The 19,585-nt window shown below is 43.4% G+C and overlaps 2 protein-coding genes across 3 annotated transcripts; one reads left to right on the top strand and one right to left on the bottom strand.

Moving 5' to 3' along the window:
* The first annotated feature begins 9,463 nt into the window (after positions 1–9,463).
* On the top strand, positions 9,464–14,361 carry LOC110498446 (ELMO domain-containing protein 2). 2 transcript variants are annotated; one of them, XM_021575068.2, is made up of 10 exons: positions 9,468–9,658; positions 10,663–10,797; positions 10,886–11,033; positions 11,281–11,309; positions 11,933–12,030; positions 12,128–12,257; positions 12,420–12,553; positions 12,694–12,762; positions 13,070–13,203; positions 13,312–14,361. In XM_021575068.2, exons 3-10 carry the CDS (start codon positions 10,889–10,891, stop codon positions 13,470–13,472), a joined length of 900 nt encoding a protein of 299 aa, XP_021430743.2. In that variant the 5' UTR covers positions 9,468–9,658; positions 10,663–10,797; positions 10,886–10,888; the 3' UTR covers positions 13,473–14,361. The 2 variants fall into 2 exon arrangements, with proteins under 2 accessions (XP_021430740.2, XP_021430743.2); XM_021575065.2 differs by lacking the exon at positions 10,663–10,797 and having other exon boundaries at positions 9,464–9,658.
* An 87-nt stretch (positions 14,362–14,448) lies between these two features.
* LOC110498443 (mitochondrial uncoupling protein 2) lies at positions 14,449–18,981 on the bottom strand. The gene is made up of 7 exons (XM_021575060.2): positions 18,829–18,981; positions 17,659–17,795; positions 17,318–17,525; positions 16,975–17,172; positions 16,498–16,599; positions 15,656–15,836; positions 14,449–15,232 (listed from the first exon to the last, which is right to left on the bottom strand). The coding sequence occupies exons 2-7, from the start codon at positions 17,782–17,784 to the stop codon at positions 15,118–15,120; spliced, it is 930 nt and encodes a 309-aa protein (XP_021430735.2). The 5' UTR covers positions 17,785–17,795; positions 18,829–18,981; the 3' UTR covers positions 14,449–15,117.
* Between the last annotated feature and the right edge of the window lie 604 nt (positions 18,982–19,585).

The raw sequence follows: 19,585 nt of genomic DNA, 5'->3' as shown, positions 1-19,585 counted from the left end.
GCGTTCGGGGGATCTAGGTGTTTGAGGGTGTGGGCTGGAAAGTGAGCTGTGTTCAGGGGATCTAGGTGTTTGAGGGTGTGGGCTGGAAAGTGAGCTGCGTTCAGGGGATCTAGGTGTTTGAGGGTGTGGGCTGGAAAGTGAGCTGCGTTCCAGGGATCTAGGGGTTTGAGGGTGTGGGCTGGAAAGTGAGCTGCTTTCAGGGGATCTAGGTATTTGAGGGTGTGGGCTGGAAAGTGAGCTGCGTTCAGGGGGTGTAGGTGTTTGAGGGTGTGGGCTGGAAAGTGAGCTGCGTTCAGGGGATCTAGGTGTTTGAGGGTGTGGGCTGGAAAGTGAGCTGCGTTCAGGGGATCTAGGTATTTGAGGGTGTGGGCTGGAAAGTGAGCTGCGTTCAGGGGATCTAGGTGTTTGAGGGTGTGGGCTGGAGAGGGAGCTGCGTTCAGGGGATCTAGGTATTTGAGGGTATGGGCTGGAAAGTGAGCTGCGTTCAGGGGATCTAGGTGTTTGAGGGTGTGGGCTGGAAAGTGAGCTGCGTTCAGGGGATCTAGGTGCTTGAGGGTGTGGGCTGGAAAGTGAGCTGCGTTCAGGGGATCTAGGTGTTTGAGGGTGTGGGCTGGAAAGTGAGCTGCGTTCAGGGGATCTAGGTGTTTGAGGGTGTGGGCTGGAAAGTGAGCTGCGTTCAGGGGATCTAGGTGTTTGAGTGGGCTGGAAAGTGAGCTGCGTTCAGGGGATCTAGGTGTTTGAGGGTGTGGGCTGGAAAGTGAGCTGCGTTTAGGGGATCTAGGTGTTTGAGAGTGTGGGCTGGAAAGTGAGCTGCATTCAGGGGATCTAGGTGTTTGAGGGTGTGGGCTGGAAAGTGAGCTGCGTTCAGGGGATCTAGGTGTTTGAGGGTGTGGGCTGGAAAGTGAGCTGCGTTCAGGGGATCTAGGTGTTTGAGGGTGTGGGCTGGAGAGTGAGCTGCGTTCAGGGGATCTAGGTATTTGAGGGTATGGGCTGGAAAGTGAGCTGCGTTCAGGGGATCTAGGTGTTTGAGGGTGTGGGCTGGAAAGTGAGCTGCGTTCAGGGGATCTAGGTGCTTGAGGGTGTGGGCTGGAAAGTGAGTTGCGTTCAGGGGATCTAGGTGTTTGAGGGTGTGGGCTGGAAAGTGAGCTGCGTTCAGGGGATCTAGGTGTTTGAGGGTGTGGGCTGGAAAGTGAGCTGCGTTCAGGGGATCTAGGTGTTTGAGTGGGCTGGAAAGTGAGCTGTGTTCAGGGGATCTAGGTGTTTGAGGGTGTGGGCTGGAAAGTGAGCTGCGTTTAGGGGATCTAGGTGTTTGAGGGTGTGGGCTGGAAAGTGAGCTGCGTTCAGGGGATCTAGGTGTTTGAGGGTGTGGGCTGGAAAGTGAGCTGCGTTCAGGGGATCTAGGTGTTTGAGTAGGCTGGAAAGTGAGCTGCGTTCAGGGGATCTAGGTGTTTGAGAGTGTGGGCTGGAAAGTGAGCTGCGTTCAGGGGATCTAGGTGTTTGAGGGTGTGGGCTGGAAAGTGAGCTGCGTTCAGGGGATCTAGGTGTTTGAGTAGGCTGGAAAGTGAGCTGCGTTCAGGGGATCTAGGTGTTTGAGGGTGTGGGCTGGAAAGTGAGCTGCGTTCAGGGGATCTAGGTGTTTGAGAGTGTGGGCTGGAAAGTGAGCTGCGTTCAGGGGATCTAGGTGTCTGAGGGTGTGGGCTGGAAAGTGAGCTGCGTTCAGGGGATCTAGGTGTTTGAGGGTGTGGGCTGGAAAGTGAGCTGCGTTCAGGGGATCTAGGTGTTTGAGGGTGTGGGCTGGAAAGTGAGCTGCGTTCAGAGGATCTAGGTGTTTGAGTGGGCTGGAAAGTGAGCTGCGTTCAGGGGATCTAGGTGTTTGAGGGTGTGGGCTGGAAAGTGAGCTGCGTTCAGGGGATCTAGGTGTTTGAGGGTGTGGGCTGGAAAGTGAGCTGCGTTCAGAGGATCTAGGTGTTTGAGTGGGCTGGAAAGTGAGCTGCGTTCAGGGGATCTAGGTGTTTGAGGGTGTGGGCTGGAAAGTGAGCTGCGTTCAGGGGATCTAGGTGTTTGAGTAGGCTGGAAAGTGAGCTGCGTTCAGGGGATCTAGGTGTTTGAGGGTGTGGGCTGGAAAGTGAGCTGCGTTCAGGGGATCTAGGTGTTTGAGGGTGTGGGCTGGAAAGTAAGCTGCGTTCAGGGGATCTAGGTGTTTGAGGGTGTGGGCTGGAAAGTGAGCTGCGTTCAGGGGATCTAGGTGTTTGAGTGGGCTGGAAAGTGAGCTGCGTTCAGGGGATCTAGGTGTTTGAGTGGGCTGGAAAGTGAGCTGCGTTCAGGGGATCTAGGTGTTTGAGGGTGTGGGCTGGAAAGTGAGCTGCGTTCAGGGGATCTAGGTGTTTGAGTGGGCTGGAAAGTGAGCTGCGTTCAGGGGATCTAGGTGTTTGAGTGGGCTGGAGAGTGAGCTGCGTTCAGGGGATCTAGGTGTTTGAGAGGGCTGGAGAGTGAGCTGCGTTCAGGGGATCTAGGTGTTTGAGGGTGTGGGCTGGAAAGTGAGCTGCGTTCAGGGGATCTAGGTGTTTGAGTGGGCTGGAAAGTGAGCTGCGTTCAGGGGATCTAGGTGTTTGAGTGGGCTGGAGAGTGAGCTGCGTTCAGGGGATCTAGGTGTTTGAGGGTGTGAGTTGGGAGCAGACGTTACAGTTATGGTGATAGTTAAGGTTATGGTTTGGGTATTGACATCCCAAGAATACCAGATAGCACCAACACTGTGTTATGATGGTATTATGACACGTTTTGTAAATCATGGTAGGAATTACTGGTATAGTATTGTAGTATTGAATGTCAATGTTTTCTTCATTTCTGTCAATAAACTAAATAGTTGGAATGTTTACAATTTCAAATCAAATCAAATTGTATTAGTCACCTGCGCTGAATACAACCTTACCTGTGAAATGCTTACTTACAAGCCCTTAACCAACAATGCAGTTCAAGAAATAGAGTTAAGAAAATATTGACCAAATAAACTAAAGTAAACCATTTAAAGTAACACAATAAGATAACAATAACGAGGCTATATACAGGGGGTACCGGGTCAATGTGAGACACGTAGTGAGTGTAGCATTGTAACCAACCGTCTGAAGGGATTATAACATTAAGACATGGTTGGTAATGTCATCCTACTGTATTTCAGTGTGTCTCTGATCACACACACACACACACACACACACACACACACACACACACACACACACACACACACACACACACACACACACACACACACACACACACACACACACAGAGAGAATAGCTCACCTTTCCTATTGGACTCAGTAATAGTGTAGGGTTGACCTCTGGCCCTAAGAAGCCCAGGGAAGATGATTAGATGAGACAGCAGCCACTGAGGCCTGTGATACAAACCTTAAAGGCCGATCGCAGTCTTATATAGAGTACCGGTCAAACGTTTGGACACACCTACACATTGCAGGGTTTTTCTTTATTTTTACTATTTTCTACATTGTAGAATAATAGTGAAGACATCAAAACTATTAAATAACACATATGGAATCATGTAGTAACAAAAAAGTGTTGAACAAATTCTTAAAAAGTAGCCACCCTTTGCACACTTTTGGCAAGCTTCATGAGGAAGTATTTTCCAACAGTCTTGAAGGAGTTCCCACAAATGCTGAGCACTTGTTGACTGCTTTTACTTCACTCTGCAGTCCAACTCATCCCAAACCATCTCAATTGGATTGAGGTCGGGTGATTGTGGAGGCCAGGTCATCTGATGCAGCACTCCATCACTCTCCTCATTGGTCAAATAGCCCTTACACAGCCTGGAAGTGTGTTGGGTTATTGTCCTGTTGAAAAACAAATGACAGTCCCAAATGGGAAAAACGCAAACCAGATGGGATGGCGTATCGCTGCAGAATGCTGTGGAAGCCATGCTGGTTAAGTGTGCCTGGAATTCTAAATAAATCACAGACAGTGTCACCATCACCAACACCACCTCCTCCATGCCTTTCGGTGGGAAATACACATGCGGAGATCATCTGTTCACCTACTCCGCGTCTCACAAAGACACAGCGTCAGACCAAAGGACAGATTTCCACTGGTCTAATGTCCATTGCTCATGTTTCTTGGCCCAAGCAAGTCTCTTCTTCTTATTGGTGACTTTAGTAGTGATTTCTATATACCAATTCGACCATGAAGACCTGATTCAAACAGTCTCCTCTGAACAGTTGATATTGAGATGTGTCTGTTACTTGAACTCTGTGAAGCATTTATTTGGGCTGCAATCTGAGGTGCCATTAACTCTAATAAACTTATCCTCTGCAGCAGAGGTAACTCTGGGTCTTGCTTTCCTGTGGCAGTCCTCACGAGAGCCAGTTTCATCATAGCGCTTGATGGTGTTTGCAACTTCACTCGAAGAAACTTAAAAATGTATTGAAATTGTCCGTATTTACTGACCTTCATGTCTTAAAGTAATGATGGACCTTTGTTTCTCTTTGCTTATTTGAGCTGTTCTTGCCATAATATGGACTTGGTGTTTTACCAAATAGGGCTATCTTCTGTAAACCACCACTACCTTGTCACAACACTACTGATTGGCCCAAACACATTAAGAAGGAAAGAAATTCCACAAATTAACTTCTAACAAGGCACACCTTAAATGCTTTCCTTATGGAGCTGGTTGAGAGAGTGCCAAGAGTGTGCAAAGCTGTCATCGAGGCAAAGGGTGGCTATTTGAAGAATCTCAAATATAAAATATATTTAATTTTTTTTAATACTTTCTTGGTTACTGCATGATTCCATATGTGTTATTTCATAGTTGTGATGTCTTCACTACTATTCTATAATGTATAAAATAGTAAAAAGAAAGAAAAACCCTGGAATGAGTGGGTGTGCCCAAACTTTTGACTGGTACTGTATATATATATATATGTCTATATATTTCCACAGTAGTAATACTGTGAAACGGACAAAACCCTTTGAGTGTAAAAGCTGTTAAAAAAGGTCAACTGAAATTTCAGCCTGTTTTCGTGGGATGGAGTTTTGGCCTTCTGTGGTGACATTACCAAGTGGTAAATTAGTTAATAGACCAATAAGAAAGAGAGTTCCAGACCTCTCTGCCAATAACAGCTAGTTTTAAGATTTCCCCTCCCCATGCAAACCACTCCCAGACTGTCCTACCAAAATTTTTCCTTGAGAAAATGCTCTTCACTAAGAAGCAATTTTTTTTTTTTTTACATTTTAAATTTAAAACAATCACAGTAAGGTACTTAATTGTTTTCCAGAATTGTTTCATTGGAATTGCTTCATTGGACCTTTTAATTACAATTTAAACACACCACAACATATATGTCACATCAACAGCATCCTCCCGGACACCCTAGACCCACTCCAATTCACATACCGCAACAGATCCACAGATCCACATACCATAACAGATCCACAGATGATGCAATCTCAATCGTACTCCACACTGCCCTTTCCCACCTGGACAAAAGGAACACCTACAGTGGGGAGAACAAGTATTTGATACACTGCCGATTTTTCAGGTTTTCCTACTTACAAAGCATGTTTAGGTCTGTAATTTTTATCATAGGTACACTTCAACTGTGAGAGGCAGAGTCTAAAACAAAAATCCAGAAAATCACATTGTATTTTTTTAAAGTAATTAATTAGCATTTTATTGCATGACATAAGTATTTGATCATCTACCAACCCGTAAGAATTCCGGCTCTCACAGACCTGTTAGTTTTTCTTTAAGAATCCCTCCTGTTCTCCACTCATTACCTGTATTAACTGCACCTGTTTGAACTCGTTACCTGTATAAAAGACACCTGTCCACACACTCAATCAAACAGACTCCAACCTCTCCACAATGGCCAAGACGAGAGAGCTGTGTAAGGACATCAGGGATACAACTGTAGACCTGCACAAGGCTGGGATGGGCTACAGGACAATAGGCAAGCAGCTTGGTGAGAAGACAACAACTGTTGGCACAATTATTAGAAAATGGAAGAAATTCAAGATGACGCTCAATCACCCTCGGTCTGGGGCTCCATGCAAGATCTCACCCCTTGGGGCATCAATGATCATGAGGAAGGTGAGGGATCTGTCCAGAACTACACGGCAGGACCTGGTAAATGACCTGAAGAGAGCTAGGACCACAGTCTCAAAGAAAACCATTAGTAACACACTACGCCCTCATGGATTAAAATCCTGCAGCACACGCAAGTTCCCCCTGCTCAAGCCAGGGCATGTCCAGGCCTGTCTGAAGCTTGCCAATGACCATCTAGATGATCCAGAGGAGGAATGAGAGAAGGTCATGTGGTCTGATGAGACAAAAATAGAGCTTTTTGCTCTAAACTCCACTCGCCGTGTTTGGAGGAAGAAGAAGGATGAGTACAACCCCAAGAACACCATCCCAACCATGAAGCATGGAGGTGGAAACATCATTCTTTGGGAATGCTTTTCTGCAAAGGGGACAGGACGACTCCACCGTGTTGAGGGGAGGATGGATGGGGCCATGTATCGCGAGATCTTGGCCAACAACCTCCTTCCCTCTGAAAGAGCATTGAAGATGGGTCGTGGCTGTGTTTTCCAGCATGACAACGACCCGAAACAAACAGCCAGGGCAACTAAGGAGTGGCTCCGTCAGAAGCATCTCAGGGTCCTGGAGTGGCCTAGCCAGTCTCCAGACCTGAACCCAATAGAAAATCTTTGGAGGGAGCTGAAAGTCCGTATTGCCCAGCGACAGCCCCGAAACCTGAAGGATCTGGAGATGGTCTGTATGGAGGAGTGGGCCAAAATCCCTGCTGCAGTGTGTGCAAACCTGGTCAAGAACTACAGGAAACATATGATCTCTGTAATTGCAAACAAAGGTTTCTGTACCAAATATTAAGTTCTGCTTTTCTGATGTATCCAATACTTATGTCATGCAATAAAATGTGAATTAATTACTTAAAAATCATACAATGTGATTTTCTGGATTTTTGTTTTAGATTCTGCCTCTCACAGTTGAAGTGTACCTATGATAAATTACAGACCTCAACATGCTTTGTAAATAGGAAATCCTGCAAAATCAGCAGTGTATCAAATACTTGTTCTCCACACTGTATGTGAGAAGGCTGTTCATTCACTACAGCTCAGCGTTCAACACCATAGTGCCCATGAAGCTCATCACTAAGCTAAGGACTCTGGGACTAAGCACCTCCCTCTGTAACTGGATCCTGGACTTCCTGACGGGCCGCCCCCAGGTGGTAAGAGTAGGCAATAACACGTCTGCCACGCTGATCCTTAACACGGGGGCCCCTCAGGGGTGTGTACTTAGTCCCCTCCTGTACTCCCTGTTCACAAACGACTGTGTGGCCAAACACGACTCCAACACCATCATTAAGTTTGCTAACGACACAACAGTGGTAGGCCTGATCCCCGACAACGATGAGACGGCCTATGGGGAGGAGGTCAGAGAACTGGCAGTGTGGTGCCAGGACAACAACCTCTCAGTCAATGTGAGCAAGACAAAGGAGCTGATCGTGGACTACAGGAAAAGGCGGGCCGAACAGGCCCCTTAACATCGACGGAGCTGTAGTGAAGCGTGTCGAGAGTTTTAATTAAGTCCCTTGGTGTCCACATCACCAATCAATCAATCAATCAATCAAATGTATTTATTTATAAAGCCCTTCTTACATCAGATGATGTCACAAAGTGTTGTACAGACGAACTATCATGGTCCAAACATACCAAGACAGTCGTGAAGAGGGCAGGACAAAACCTTTTCCCCCTCAGGAGACTGAAAAGATTTGGCATGGGTCCCCAGTTTGTCAAAAGGTTCTACGGCTGCACCATCAAGAGCATCCTGGTTGCATCACCGCCTGGTATGGTAACTGCTCAGCATCTGACCCTAAGGTGCTACAGAGGGTAGTGCGTACGGCCCAGTACATCACTGGGGCCAAGCTTTCTGCCATCCAGGACCTATATAATAGGCGGTGTCAGAGGAAAGCCCATAAAATTGTCAGAAACTCCAGTCACCCAAGTTATACACTGTTTTCTCTGCTACCGCACGGCAAGTGGTACCGGAGCGTCAAGTCTAGGACCAAAAGGCTCCTCAACAGCTTCTACCTCCAAGCCATAAGACTGCTGAACAATTAATAAATTTGCCACCGGACTATCTACATTGACCCCCCACCCCTTTTGTGCACTGCTACTACTCATTGTTTGTTATCTATGCATAGTCACATCACCCCACCTACATGTACAGATTATCTCAACTAACCTGTACCCCCGCACACTGACTCGGTACCAGTGCCCCCTGTATATAGCCTCGTTATTGTTATTCTTATTGTGTTACTTTTTATTATTATTTTTAATTTTAGTCTATTTGGTAAATATTTTCTTAACTCTTCTTGAACTGAATTGTTGGTTAAGGGCTTGTACGTAAGTAAGCATTTCATAGGAAGGTCTACACTTGATGTATTCGGCACAAGTGACAAATAAAGTTTTATTTGATTGATGTGGTCAAATGTGCTATCGGAATCTATTGACATATATAGATACCATATAGATATAGATAAATCTATGAAAATATATAATATATAGATACATTATTGATCAAAATATATAGATACATAGTTGAAGATACCTAGATTGATAAAGCTATTTCATAGATAAAGTATCCATACATGCAATGTTTGTTTTTTTTGCCAAAACATTAGTGTTTAAAAATGGGAGATTGACATGTCTGATTCCATACTTCAATCAAATATGAACACACTACTAATTCAAGGAATTTGTCGAGCTGTTAAACTTAATCCCTATGACCAGTGACCATGGTTTCTTTAGAGAAGTATTTTCACCATACATCCTATGCAACATCCGCACCTTGGTGTGGGAAGTATAGGAAATGCAGCTATTATAATAGGTTAGTGCCCTCAAATTCAACTCTGGACCTCGAAGCCTGTTCCACTGTTTTTTTTCATTGTTCCCGTCTAATCGGGGACTGATTTAGACCTGGGACACCAGATGAGTGGAATTAATTAGCAGGTAAAAAAGTTTACTCTAAATGTTGTTGAGTCACGTTTTGTTCTTAAATAGAAGTTGTAGTTCAGTCGTGTCTCTCTTAAATATAAAAATAAGCGGATAGAAGAAGTTGGAAGGAGCCCCACAAACTTCAGTTCACTTTAGAGCAGAATTTATCATTTATAGCAGCTTGTGCCAAACCCTTAGCAGACTATTCAGATTGGAGTGGCAACACGTGGAAACCATACAATTAAAAGGAACTACAACGTCCGTTTAAGAACCCAACAACTTGTATGTCACGTTGAAGAGCGTTTGGAGTACAAGGTTTCTGTTCTGTTGCAAAACGTTTTGAAACAGAATCTGTGTATTGAATACACCCCAGGATTCCGTCAACTCACCATGCCCCAACCCAACAGGTGGCGCCAAAGGTAAAGTGGTACACTTGTGCGTCGAGATTCTATTAATCAAAGAAGAGGTTAGCCAAAAGACTTGTCAACATCACTACCTCAGTGGACACATCTTTTTTAGTTTAATCTGAGGAATTTGTCATTGCTGAAGTAAATAACGCTCACCACTAGGTCTATTTGTTGCTATCTTCACTCAAATCAAGGCGTAATTGCTGACATAATCCACCTGATTACTAGAGGTAAATATTGACAACCTGTTGTGAATGTGTGGCTAAGCTAGCTAACGTTAGGTAGCTAGCTAACGCTTAAAAGCCAGGTATAGCTAACTGTGTTTATTCACATGTTGACTTTCTTTCTGGGGTTAATTATCTAGGTCTCTAACTGCAAGTATTTCACAGTCATTGATTTGCTAGCAAGCTATCAGTTGAAGACTGTTCCAGAACAGTCAGTTTGTTATAGCTAGGCTAGTTAGTGTTGTACCGGTCAATGAAATTACTGTACATTTTTAGTACCCCAACAACTTAGAAACCTCAAGCTACTGTGCTGAAGCTTTACGGTGGAGGCACAGTGGCTGAAATTAGACTATCTACTGCGAGCTGACTAGCTAGCTGTTAGTTAGGAGCTAACGTTAGCTGCTAAACAAAAGACAAGCTGCCAGTTGGCTAACAAAAGCAGTTATTTTGCCAAGCAAAAGACATTTGTGTAAAGACACCTGCTAAAGTAGGAGTTCAAATTACAATAGAGCCTTTCTGTTCATGTTGCAACGTGTTCTCTCATTTCACTTCTACTCACTGGCAAGCCTGGTTCAGCAGTGACACAGCCTGCACCTGGTTTCTAGGCTGTACGACTCACGAATTGGCTAAATGAATCACGCTTGGTCTCCTAGCTAAATAAATGACTGTCCTGGGACAGCATTCAACAGATGGCTTGCTAGCAAATCAATGATTGTGAAATACTTGCAGTTAGATTTAGATCATTTGGGAGGGGGACACCGTGGAAAGTTACTACTACGGTAATTTTCCAGTGATTGACTTGACATGACCACCTAGGCCTATCTGATGACATGCCATTTTAAGATTAGTTACGTATCAACCGTTCCCATTGAATATGGGGTTTTGTACAGATTAGCCAATGATTGTTTTTGGGGAGGTCCTGCAGTACTTTAGACTGATAGCTTGAAGGTATCAATAGCTAGCTCCTACTACAGAGACATTACCATTGCTGGATTTTTTTTCTTCTCCAGCCATTAATTCCATTGCACGGCATACAACTAAAGGATAATTCGATTGGCTTGTCTGGAGTACACGGGGAATCTTTCTGGGTGCTCATTTGTCAATGTCTCGAAGAAGAGGCACGGCTCCCCATTGCTGTCCTACCAGTATGTGTCTTGGATGACTCGTATGATTATGGTGTTATTCACTTGCCTTGTTGTATTTGGAACTCTTGCTGACATGTTTATGTTGTAGACCATGTTCGGCAGCATCTGGGGATACTTCTACACGTCCTTCCTTAGATACTGGCTGAAGTGGTTCATCAGACAGGTGACAGGGAAATGCGAGCTGCAAAGGATTTGTGCCGGCTACAAGCCTGGGGCGCCCAGGACAACGAAAGCAGGTGAGGTTACATTCTAGAGCTAAATAGTGTTCATTAGGGTAACAGAGCATGTTTTTAAAGCGTTTTGTTACGGAAAAACAACAATTGGCATCTCTAATTGGGCAAGTCCAGATAGTCCTCTGCGTTTTTCCTCCATTCGACGCCCAATGAACACTACCCAACCCTTACGAAAAACAAGTTGTCAGTTGTGCTATTCATTATCATTTTGAACTGTTTTTAACCTGTCATTTGATTTTTCTTCATTCAGAATACTCACTCAAGAACTCCAAATCTAAGGTAAATGTTGGTAATCATTCCTTTCACTTGATTTTTACTGAAGCAGGAATGCATGGTTGACTAGTTATCATACAGACAACCACAATCAACTGTTACATTTAACCCACTTAACAAATCCATTGATCAGTGCCGCGATGGTTGTTATTCTTGTTATGCTAAGCACATTCTTATCAACAGTTTGTGGGCATTTCCATGGTAACACATTTAGTTGAACAGTGCAGATGCAAAGTTTGGTAATAAAATGAGGGTTTGTGCTGTTGGTGTTGTCATTCACTTACCAAACCTTTGCATCTGCACTGTTGGAAGTCATCGTGCATAGTTGTATGGTTTGCTTAACTTTGCAAATATTAGTTTTTGTTTGGCATACATTTTAAAATGAACAATTCTGAGTCTCAGCATCACTCTGTTACTATGGCATTTCCCCCATACAAAGTTAAGGCAGTAGGTAATACATAGTTGGTGGTTCCATCATCTGACCTCAGTGATCATCGTGCTTGTTATGAGTACTAACACAAACTCTGAGCTATTACCATGGATGAGATAACTAATCACACCATCTCTCTCCTCTGTCCCTCCATCCTTTTCCCCTCCCTCTCTCTTCCTCTCTCCTTCCCTCTCTCCAGCTATTAAGAGCTGCTGTGGAAGTGGAGGAGGATGGTTTGGAGAAGCATCTGGATCTTGTCATGAGGGAAAAGAATGTCAAAACGCAGAGGGATCCCACGTCAGTCTTGTTACCCTTTTACAGTTTTATTAATATTTTATATAGATGATTTTATATGGTATGTATTGATGACTAATATGTGTCTCTTTGGTCCTAGGTTTAAGGTGAATCTGAAGCTGTGTCTCTTACAAATAACGGGATACAGGAACTTATTCACGTCCGTGGAAGAGTTGAGGAAGGAGAATTTTGACTCGGATAAAGTCCAACACGAGGAAATGCTTTTGAAGGTACTGTGGCCGTTCATTTGTTTTATGTCAATGACTAGCATGGAGCAGTGGAATGTTTCTGAATGAGATGATTCAACATGACTGTTTCAACCTTTTTAATATCATCTCTATTTAAAGGTAAGTGTAAAGTATTAACAGGAATGGACTTGTCTGACTCTACAGTTGTGGGACCTGTTGATGCCCGAGGTCAAACTGGAGTCCAGAGTTACCAAACAGTGGGGCGACATTGGTTTCCAAGGCGATGACCCCAAGACTGACTTCCGAGGAATGGGCATGTTGGGCCTAACCAACCTTGTGTGAGTTATGTTGTCTGAATGACTGTCCAGTCCTTAACAATCTAACCTTGCTCATCAGTATTCTGAAAAGTTGTATATTTTTTTCTCAAGTTTAAGCTAGATTTCTTAACTTTTTAAATTTGGTATCTTGTTTATTACAGGTTCTTTAGTGAGAACTACACTGAAGAGGCTCGGCAAGTGCTGTCCCACGCAAACCATCCCAAACTGGGGTAAGGATTACGTAATTACCTAATTTTAGGAGTTGAATGGCCTGTTGAACTCTGCTCTTTATATGTCAGCTATGGTTCTGTTGCACATTTCAGTATATTCACACGTCTGTCAATAGTTGTTTGTTTTAGCTTGCCCAATGTACTGGGTGGGTAGAGTTTCCACATTTGAGACTTTTCCATTAGTCCTAAAGTGAAACCTCTGCCCACCTGGGACCCAAACAAGCTAAAACAAGCACACCCAAAGTAAGCCTACTTTTGACAACATTTATAGCCTTTTAATGATTATCATATGTGTGTCATGTTTCAGGTACTCCTATGCCATAGTGGGTATCAACCTGACGGAGATGGCGTACAGTTTACTGAAGAGTGGTGCTCTCAAACCCCACTTCTACAACACGGTGTCTGGGAGACCCCAACTGCAGCACCTCCATCAGCTGTTCTGTAAGTTTATGCTAATCGCGCTCAACTCTGTTTGTCAGTAGCATAGGGGATAACTCCCTGCTTCAGGCTACCTAAACCCCTAAGTCTGTCTTGGCCTCCCTACTTCAGGTTACCTGGTGTACAAGTTTGATAAGTTCTGGGTGGAGGAGGAGCCCGAAAGCATAATGGAGTTCAACCACTACAGGGAAAAGTTCCACGACAATATCAAGATTCAACTGCTGGACCCCGCCGTCGCCCTCACCATGACGGATAGTCCAAGAAGTAACTGACCGACCAACTGACTGAACGGGTCTCGCTTGGACCTAATTGGGACCACCAGAACCTCGATACACTACAGCGTACTTCCAAATCTATAAGGGACATTTTGAGCTAGCTTTCCCTTCGATCTTAGTTTAGACCCAATCTACACACCTCTTTTTTTATTTGTATAAATTAGTGACTTTAGTAGTTTTTAGAAATAAATAAGACCAAGTGACTGGAATTCAACCCTCTGCCACAAATAATGACCATTCCAATGCTTCAAATATGACAAAAGGGGAAATAAAATAGTAGGGCACTAGTTCTATGTAGTTGATTGGCTGTGTACTTTTCAGTGGACATGGAAAGGAATTACATAATAGTTTTAGAGGAAATGGAGATTGGTGAATAATATTAACTAGCTGGTAACTAGGTTTGAATTTAACAAAGTCAACAAGTGCCGTCTCGCATGTATTCATAATAACTTTGCCTACTCATTCTCGTATTTGTCCTTCTTGCTCAGGAATCAAATATGTGTCCAGAGAGGGAATTTATATCGTAGTAGACTTACAACTAAGGAATAATTTGTTTACCTAATGCTCAGTGGTTGTACTACTTACTCAGACACTGAGAGCTCTGTGCATGTTTTAATGCGTTTGAATTGATACCGTCGTTGTTGTCAATACATTTCAATAGGTGGCGCTGAGATTACTGGTTATTACGCCGCTGCCTATTCCACACATTCGTACAATATTGTCTTTGCTGAAAGCTGACTTTGTATGGCATTTTGTCTGTTATTTATAGGCCGTGGGCCCTGATTTTTTTTTTTTTTTTTAAGATGATTTGACATTTTGTAGACCCAGTATGGATCTTTGTAACGACTGACACATGTCCAGTGTTAATAAATTAAACTTCTGATGTGATGTTTTCGGATGAGTGTGTGATGACTGTCAGCTGTCAGGCCGAGATTAAATGGAGCGTGTAATGAACACAGACAAACAAAATAAGCATATTTATAAAGTTCAATATATTGCAAATTACCAACATCTAAATACTAATTATTAAACTATAACATATTACATTTGTTGGGGGGGAATTAAGGGAAGGGAAAGTGGGATAAATAGTCAGCTGCACATCTGAATGCATTCAACCCAACCCCTCTAAATCAGAGGGGGCTGCCTTAACCGGCGACCGGGAGTTGTTGGGGATTCAATTTAAGCACACAATACAAGGGAAGCCTTTTTCTACCCGGTCCTGGTAGCCCTGCAGTCGAGTACTGTATCCTAACCCTAGTACACCTGATTTAAAGGAACAGCGGCTTGCTGATTATTTCACATTTGGCAGGTGTGCTAAATACACTGTAGAGAATAGCTAGAGGTCCACAAGGACTGGTTTGAGACCGTAGGAGAAGTATAGGTCAAAATAAATAAAAATAGAGAATAAAACTTGTCCAAGGTAGATGCACTTCAAATGCACTTTCACAACTCCTTTTTTAACAAAGGATTCCTCATTATTCATACAACATGCTGACGAACACATAGGAATCTTAACGTTATGAATCGTGGTCCATAGTGTTCCTGTAGTCTACACTACATTGTGGGTCCAACTCAATATGGCTAGGGTTTGTGCACTTGTCAATCCATCATTGCAAAGGGCTCTTTGCACGTAGGAATGAAGTTAACTTTTGTCCTCCATCTTCTGCTTTCCTACCATCATGATTCTCTTGAGCTGCTCAAACGACACAAACATCACAACGTTCCATGAGCCCAGCCTTAGAAATGAGGGCACAAATCTACAGGGAACAAGAGAGGGCATTAGTTGGTCTGGGAGAGACTTTCAACTAAAGATTTTCAACTAAAGATCCCTGCGAATGCTCCAAAGTTTTGCTTAGTAGAGTTCAGAGGTGACTGCTGGGAGGAGCTATAGGAGGATGGGCTCATTGTAACGGCTAGAATGTTATAAATGGAACGTAGTCAAACGTGGTTTCAATATGTTTGATTACATTCCAGCCATTACAATGAGCCAGTCCTCCTATATCTCCTCCCACCAGCCTCCTCTGGTAGAGTTACTGTGTCAAGGTAACCACCCAAAACAGGAAAATCAATGATATATCATTAAGTTCTAAAATGTACAACTACATCCAACTGTCTTGTTCTATCAACAGACAAGGACACCGGTCTGTTTGTACAGTGTGTGTGACTGTCTGTGAGCTCACCCTTTGTAGAAGGCTGTGGGTCCCTCTTTGGTGGCCATGGTCCAGGCACAGTTGATGGCACTCTTATACTGGCCCGGCGGAGAGTTCATGTATCGTGTCTTCACCACGTCCACCGGAGAGGCAATGCAGGTGGTAACGAAGCCGGCGCCGAACGCAGAAGCAAAATGGCACGGGAGGTTATCTGTGGGAAAACGGTCATCACAAGCCCTTTTGAAACACTGTCACAAAGATATTAATGGGCACCTATTTTCAGTATGATTAACGATTTTAGATTTTGTGGATACCATGTTTGTAAAAGTCAACTAGCCAGCTAACTAATTCGACCAAAAATCCCAATTCGTTTTACTAGCCTGTATTTCAAACTCAATTTGCTAGCTAGCTAGCTAGCAATGAGCAGCGCTGGCTTGTTTCCATAGAAATAGAATGAGAACATATTGTTATGGTGAATCCATTATGACACGTGTAACTAATCATAGTTTATAGATTGAATCTTAGATGAACTAGTTGATTAACACAGATGTATAACAGAAATGCTGACACTAAAGGTAATATTCAAGTAGTGCCATGCAGATACATTGTACTGTATAAGGCCTCTGTCTCGAGGCCTACAGGAAATCATTATCTCTGTTATATACCGCTTTGTTGTGAAAGGTGCAATAAAAATCCTTTAGATAAATGTTAGCTCCGTGTTATTCCATAGCTGGACAGAATATTATGTACCAATATGTATACTGTTATCAGGCTTTCAAGACACATGAAGGACAAAATAGCAAGAGGGCATGTGGACTTCTGCCCAGTCAGCTGTCTCGCTGTGACTGTATGCACCAATAGCACCCACTCACCTGATAACAGGTTGTGCCTAAGAATGGCCTCCTTGATGAGGTCATAGGTCACAAGCTCTGTGCAGTTGACCAGAGCGTTCCTAGTAATGTTGGGTAGACAGCCTGTGGAGTGAACAAGAAGCAGGTCGGTTGGTTAATAACCCCAATAGTTATACCAGAATTAAACCACTAGTCTATCATTAGTAAAAGGCTCAAGAAAACTCAACAACAACCTGCAAAGCCAAATTTTATTTTCAGGTGCACTCAAGTTCTGTCCTATGGGATCATCAACTTTGCAGCATCTGCTCCAATCAATATCTGTACATCCCTGACATTGAATGACAGTGACATAGACAACAATCTTTGGTATTTTCTATGCAAACAGTTCCACTACGGACAAACACAATCAATGGGGCTCAAGGTTAGCAGCAACACAACCAATGGAGATTGGTGTTACTTGCAAATCAACCGATTGGGCCCAGGGTTGTACTGACTAACCTTTCCAGAGCCCGCGGATGCCCTCGTGGTTGAAAATGTGTTTGTAGGCCTGCATGGTGCCCGTGTAGCGACGAGCCACCCCGGTCAGGTTGACCTGGGCCTGGAAGCGGACCTTCACCACGTCCGTGGGCTGGGCGAAAGACACAGCCATGGCCCCTGTGGTGCAGCCGGCCAAGATACGGATACCAATATTTGCAGCTGGGATAGGACAGGGGCAGACGGGGTACGAGGGTTTGTTAAGTACTGAAAGGATGATGATTGAGGTACTATATGATGCTTCTTCTCTTGGTACAAAATATGCAACATCACAGATTAATATCTCCGATGAATTATCCTAATTTACTGTCTGCTCCGCCAGAGTAGAAGTTTTTGACGTTGTCATAGAAGCCAATCCTGATGGAGGCAAAGCACATCTGTCTCTGTAAGCCCGCCACCAGACCGTTATACAGCGACCTGGGCCCCTCCGTCCGGATCATGGTACTGATTGTCCCAAACACCCCCCTGTAGCGGATGCCCTTGGTAGCTTCCGACGCCACCTTCACTCCCTGAATCTGGGGTACACAAGTGTCAGTATTAACGGAGGTCCCCACAAGAATCAGTGTTACAGGAGGTGCTAGTAAAATTCAGAGTTACAGGAGGTCAGACTCAAGTCTTCAGGGCTGGAGGTGGACAGTGAACCATTACCTGGAGTCTGACTTTGGCTGTATCCAGGGGAAAGGTGACCAGGTCAGCGATGCAGGCCGCTGAGCCAGCACTCAGCAGCTTCACCCCCAGGGTAGGAGGTGTATCGGAGGGCTTCATTCCCACCATGGTCCCTGGTACTGCAGACAGTGAAGGAGGAAGAGGGAAGGATGTCAACACTGCCGCATCTATTCTCTCTTACCATCCTTGGAATTTAGGAAAATGCTGTGCATACTTAGGAAATCGTTGAGTAAATATGCCAGTCAATTTGTTGATTCAGTTTCTAAAGTACAATAGCCTGTGCAGTGTGTAGCGTATTGTTGAGGCAGGAGGGATTTTGTGATATTTGAAAACACATTACATCATAATAACAACTGAACAGCATTGATTATAATAATCTATACAATCAACCAGATCAAATAAACATCAGTTATATATAGGGGTGGGTTGCACCAACATGGATTAACTCAAACTGGGTTTAATCAAGGTTTAAACTGGGTTAAATCAAGGTTTTAGTATTAATCTTGTTGTACCACATTTTTAACCTAGTTTTAAATTAATCTTAGTTAAATTTAAATCTTCTTCTAAACTAAGTTTAATTTTGTTCTTAGTTTAAATCTTCTTGCTCCATTGTTTTAAAATGAAATTAAAATGTAGATAAGGGATTATTCTGAACTGCTCCTGCAAGAGGTTTAAATTGATAAAATGTCAGTGTATGTGCTTCATTTTCAGTGTGATTAACGCTCTTGTGGATACCATGATTGCAAAGGTCAACTAGCCAGCTAACTAATTTGACCAAAATGTATAGTTTTAATAGCCTGTATTTCAAACTTAATTTGCTAGCTAACTAGCAATGACCAGTGCTAATTTGTTTCCATAGAAATAGAATGAGAACACGTTGCTATGGTGAATCCATTATGACACATGTAACTAATCATAGTTTAAAGATTGAATCTTAGATGAACTAATCCAGGTTGAAAATTAAATGGTGCAACACATCTCAAAAAGAAACCAAGATTTACAAAACCTATATTAGGTTTAATCAACAACAACAAAAAATTAAACCATGTTGGTCAAATCAAATCAAATTGTTTTGGTCACATACACATGGTTAGCAGATGTTATTCCGAGTGTAGCGAAATCTAACAGGTCATCATATCTGAGAGTACTTACATTGTTATTAATCCTGTGGTTTAAAATCCGTTTGACTAGCTATTGGTTTAATGCAGGACGTGAGAGCCCAAACTATAGTCCCAGGGAGCCAGCCCTAACCCTGAAACAAGGAGTTGTGCATCCTCATATTTATTTGATTTTTTACTGACTTGCCACAGAGAGAGGCGTTACTGTGTGCAGGAGCATGGGCCAAACCAAAGTCCACTCACTGTCAAGAAAGTCAATGTCCAAATCAACCCTACAGCAGCGCACAGCTTCTAACATTTGTGAAAAACAACACATTTACCAGTACAGTACGTTGTAACTACAATACAACATTTAATGGGAATATTTCATTAATCCCAGTGCAATGTGGCAACATTCACCACTCATTGTGTAATGGTACCTTTTGTCATAAACTCAGCAAAAAAATAAATGTCCTCTCACTGTCAACTGTTTTTATTTTCAGCAAACTTAACATGTGTAAATATTTGTATGAACATAACAAGATTCAACAACTGAGACATAAACTGAGCAAGTTCCACAGACATGTGACTAACAGAAATGGAATAATGTGTCCCTGAACAAAGAGGGGTTCAAAATCAAAAGTAACAGTCAGTACCTGGTGTGTCCACCAGCTTCATTAATTACTGCAATGCATCTCCTCCTCATGGACTGCACCAGAATTGCCCGTTCTTGCTGTGAGATGTTACCCCACTCTTCCACCAAGGCACCTGCAAGTTCCCGGACATTTCTGCGCGGAATGGCCCTAGCCCTC

This window comes from Oncorhynchus mykiss, chromosome 10 (genome assembly GCF_013265735.2).
Source record: "Oncorhynchus mykiss isolate Arlee chromosome 10, USDA_OmykA_1.1, whole genome shotgun sequence".
Lineage (NCBI taxonomy): Eukaryota > Metazoa > Chordata > Actinopteri > Salmoniformes > Salmonidae > Oncorhynchus > Oncorhynchus mykiss.
Note: the sequence above shows the minus strand (reverse complement) of the source record. Positions and strands in the feature narration are given on the sequence as shown.

Bases quoted from the DNA above. Each gene is read 5' to 3' on its own strand.
- LOC110498446 (XM_021575065.2), top strand. From the start codon at position 10,889: ATGTTCGGCAGCATCTGGGGATACTTCTACACGTCCTTCCTTAGATAC. The intron at 12,258-12,419 runs GTACTGTGGCCG...CTGACTCTACAG, and splicing joins ACGAGGAAATGCTTTTGAAG to TTGTGGGACCTGTTGATGCC. The intron at 12,554-12,693 runs GTGAGTTATGTT...TGTTTATTACAG, and splicing joins TTGGGCCTAACCAACCTTGT to GTTCTTTAGTGAGAACTACA.
- LOC110498443 (XM_021575060.2), bottom strand. From the start codon at position 17,784: ATGGTGGGAATGAAGCCCTCCGATACACCTCCTACCCTGGGGGTGAAG. The intron at 17,173-17,317 runs GTAAATTAGGAT...GTCCTATCCCAG, and splicing joins CTACTCTGGCGGAGCAGACA to CTGCAAATATTGGTATCCGT. The intron at 16,600-16,974 runs GTTAGTCAGTAC...TTCACTCCACAG, and splicing joins CATCCGCGGGCTCTGGAAAG to GCTGTCTACCCAACATTACT.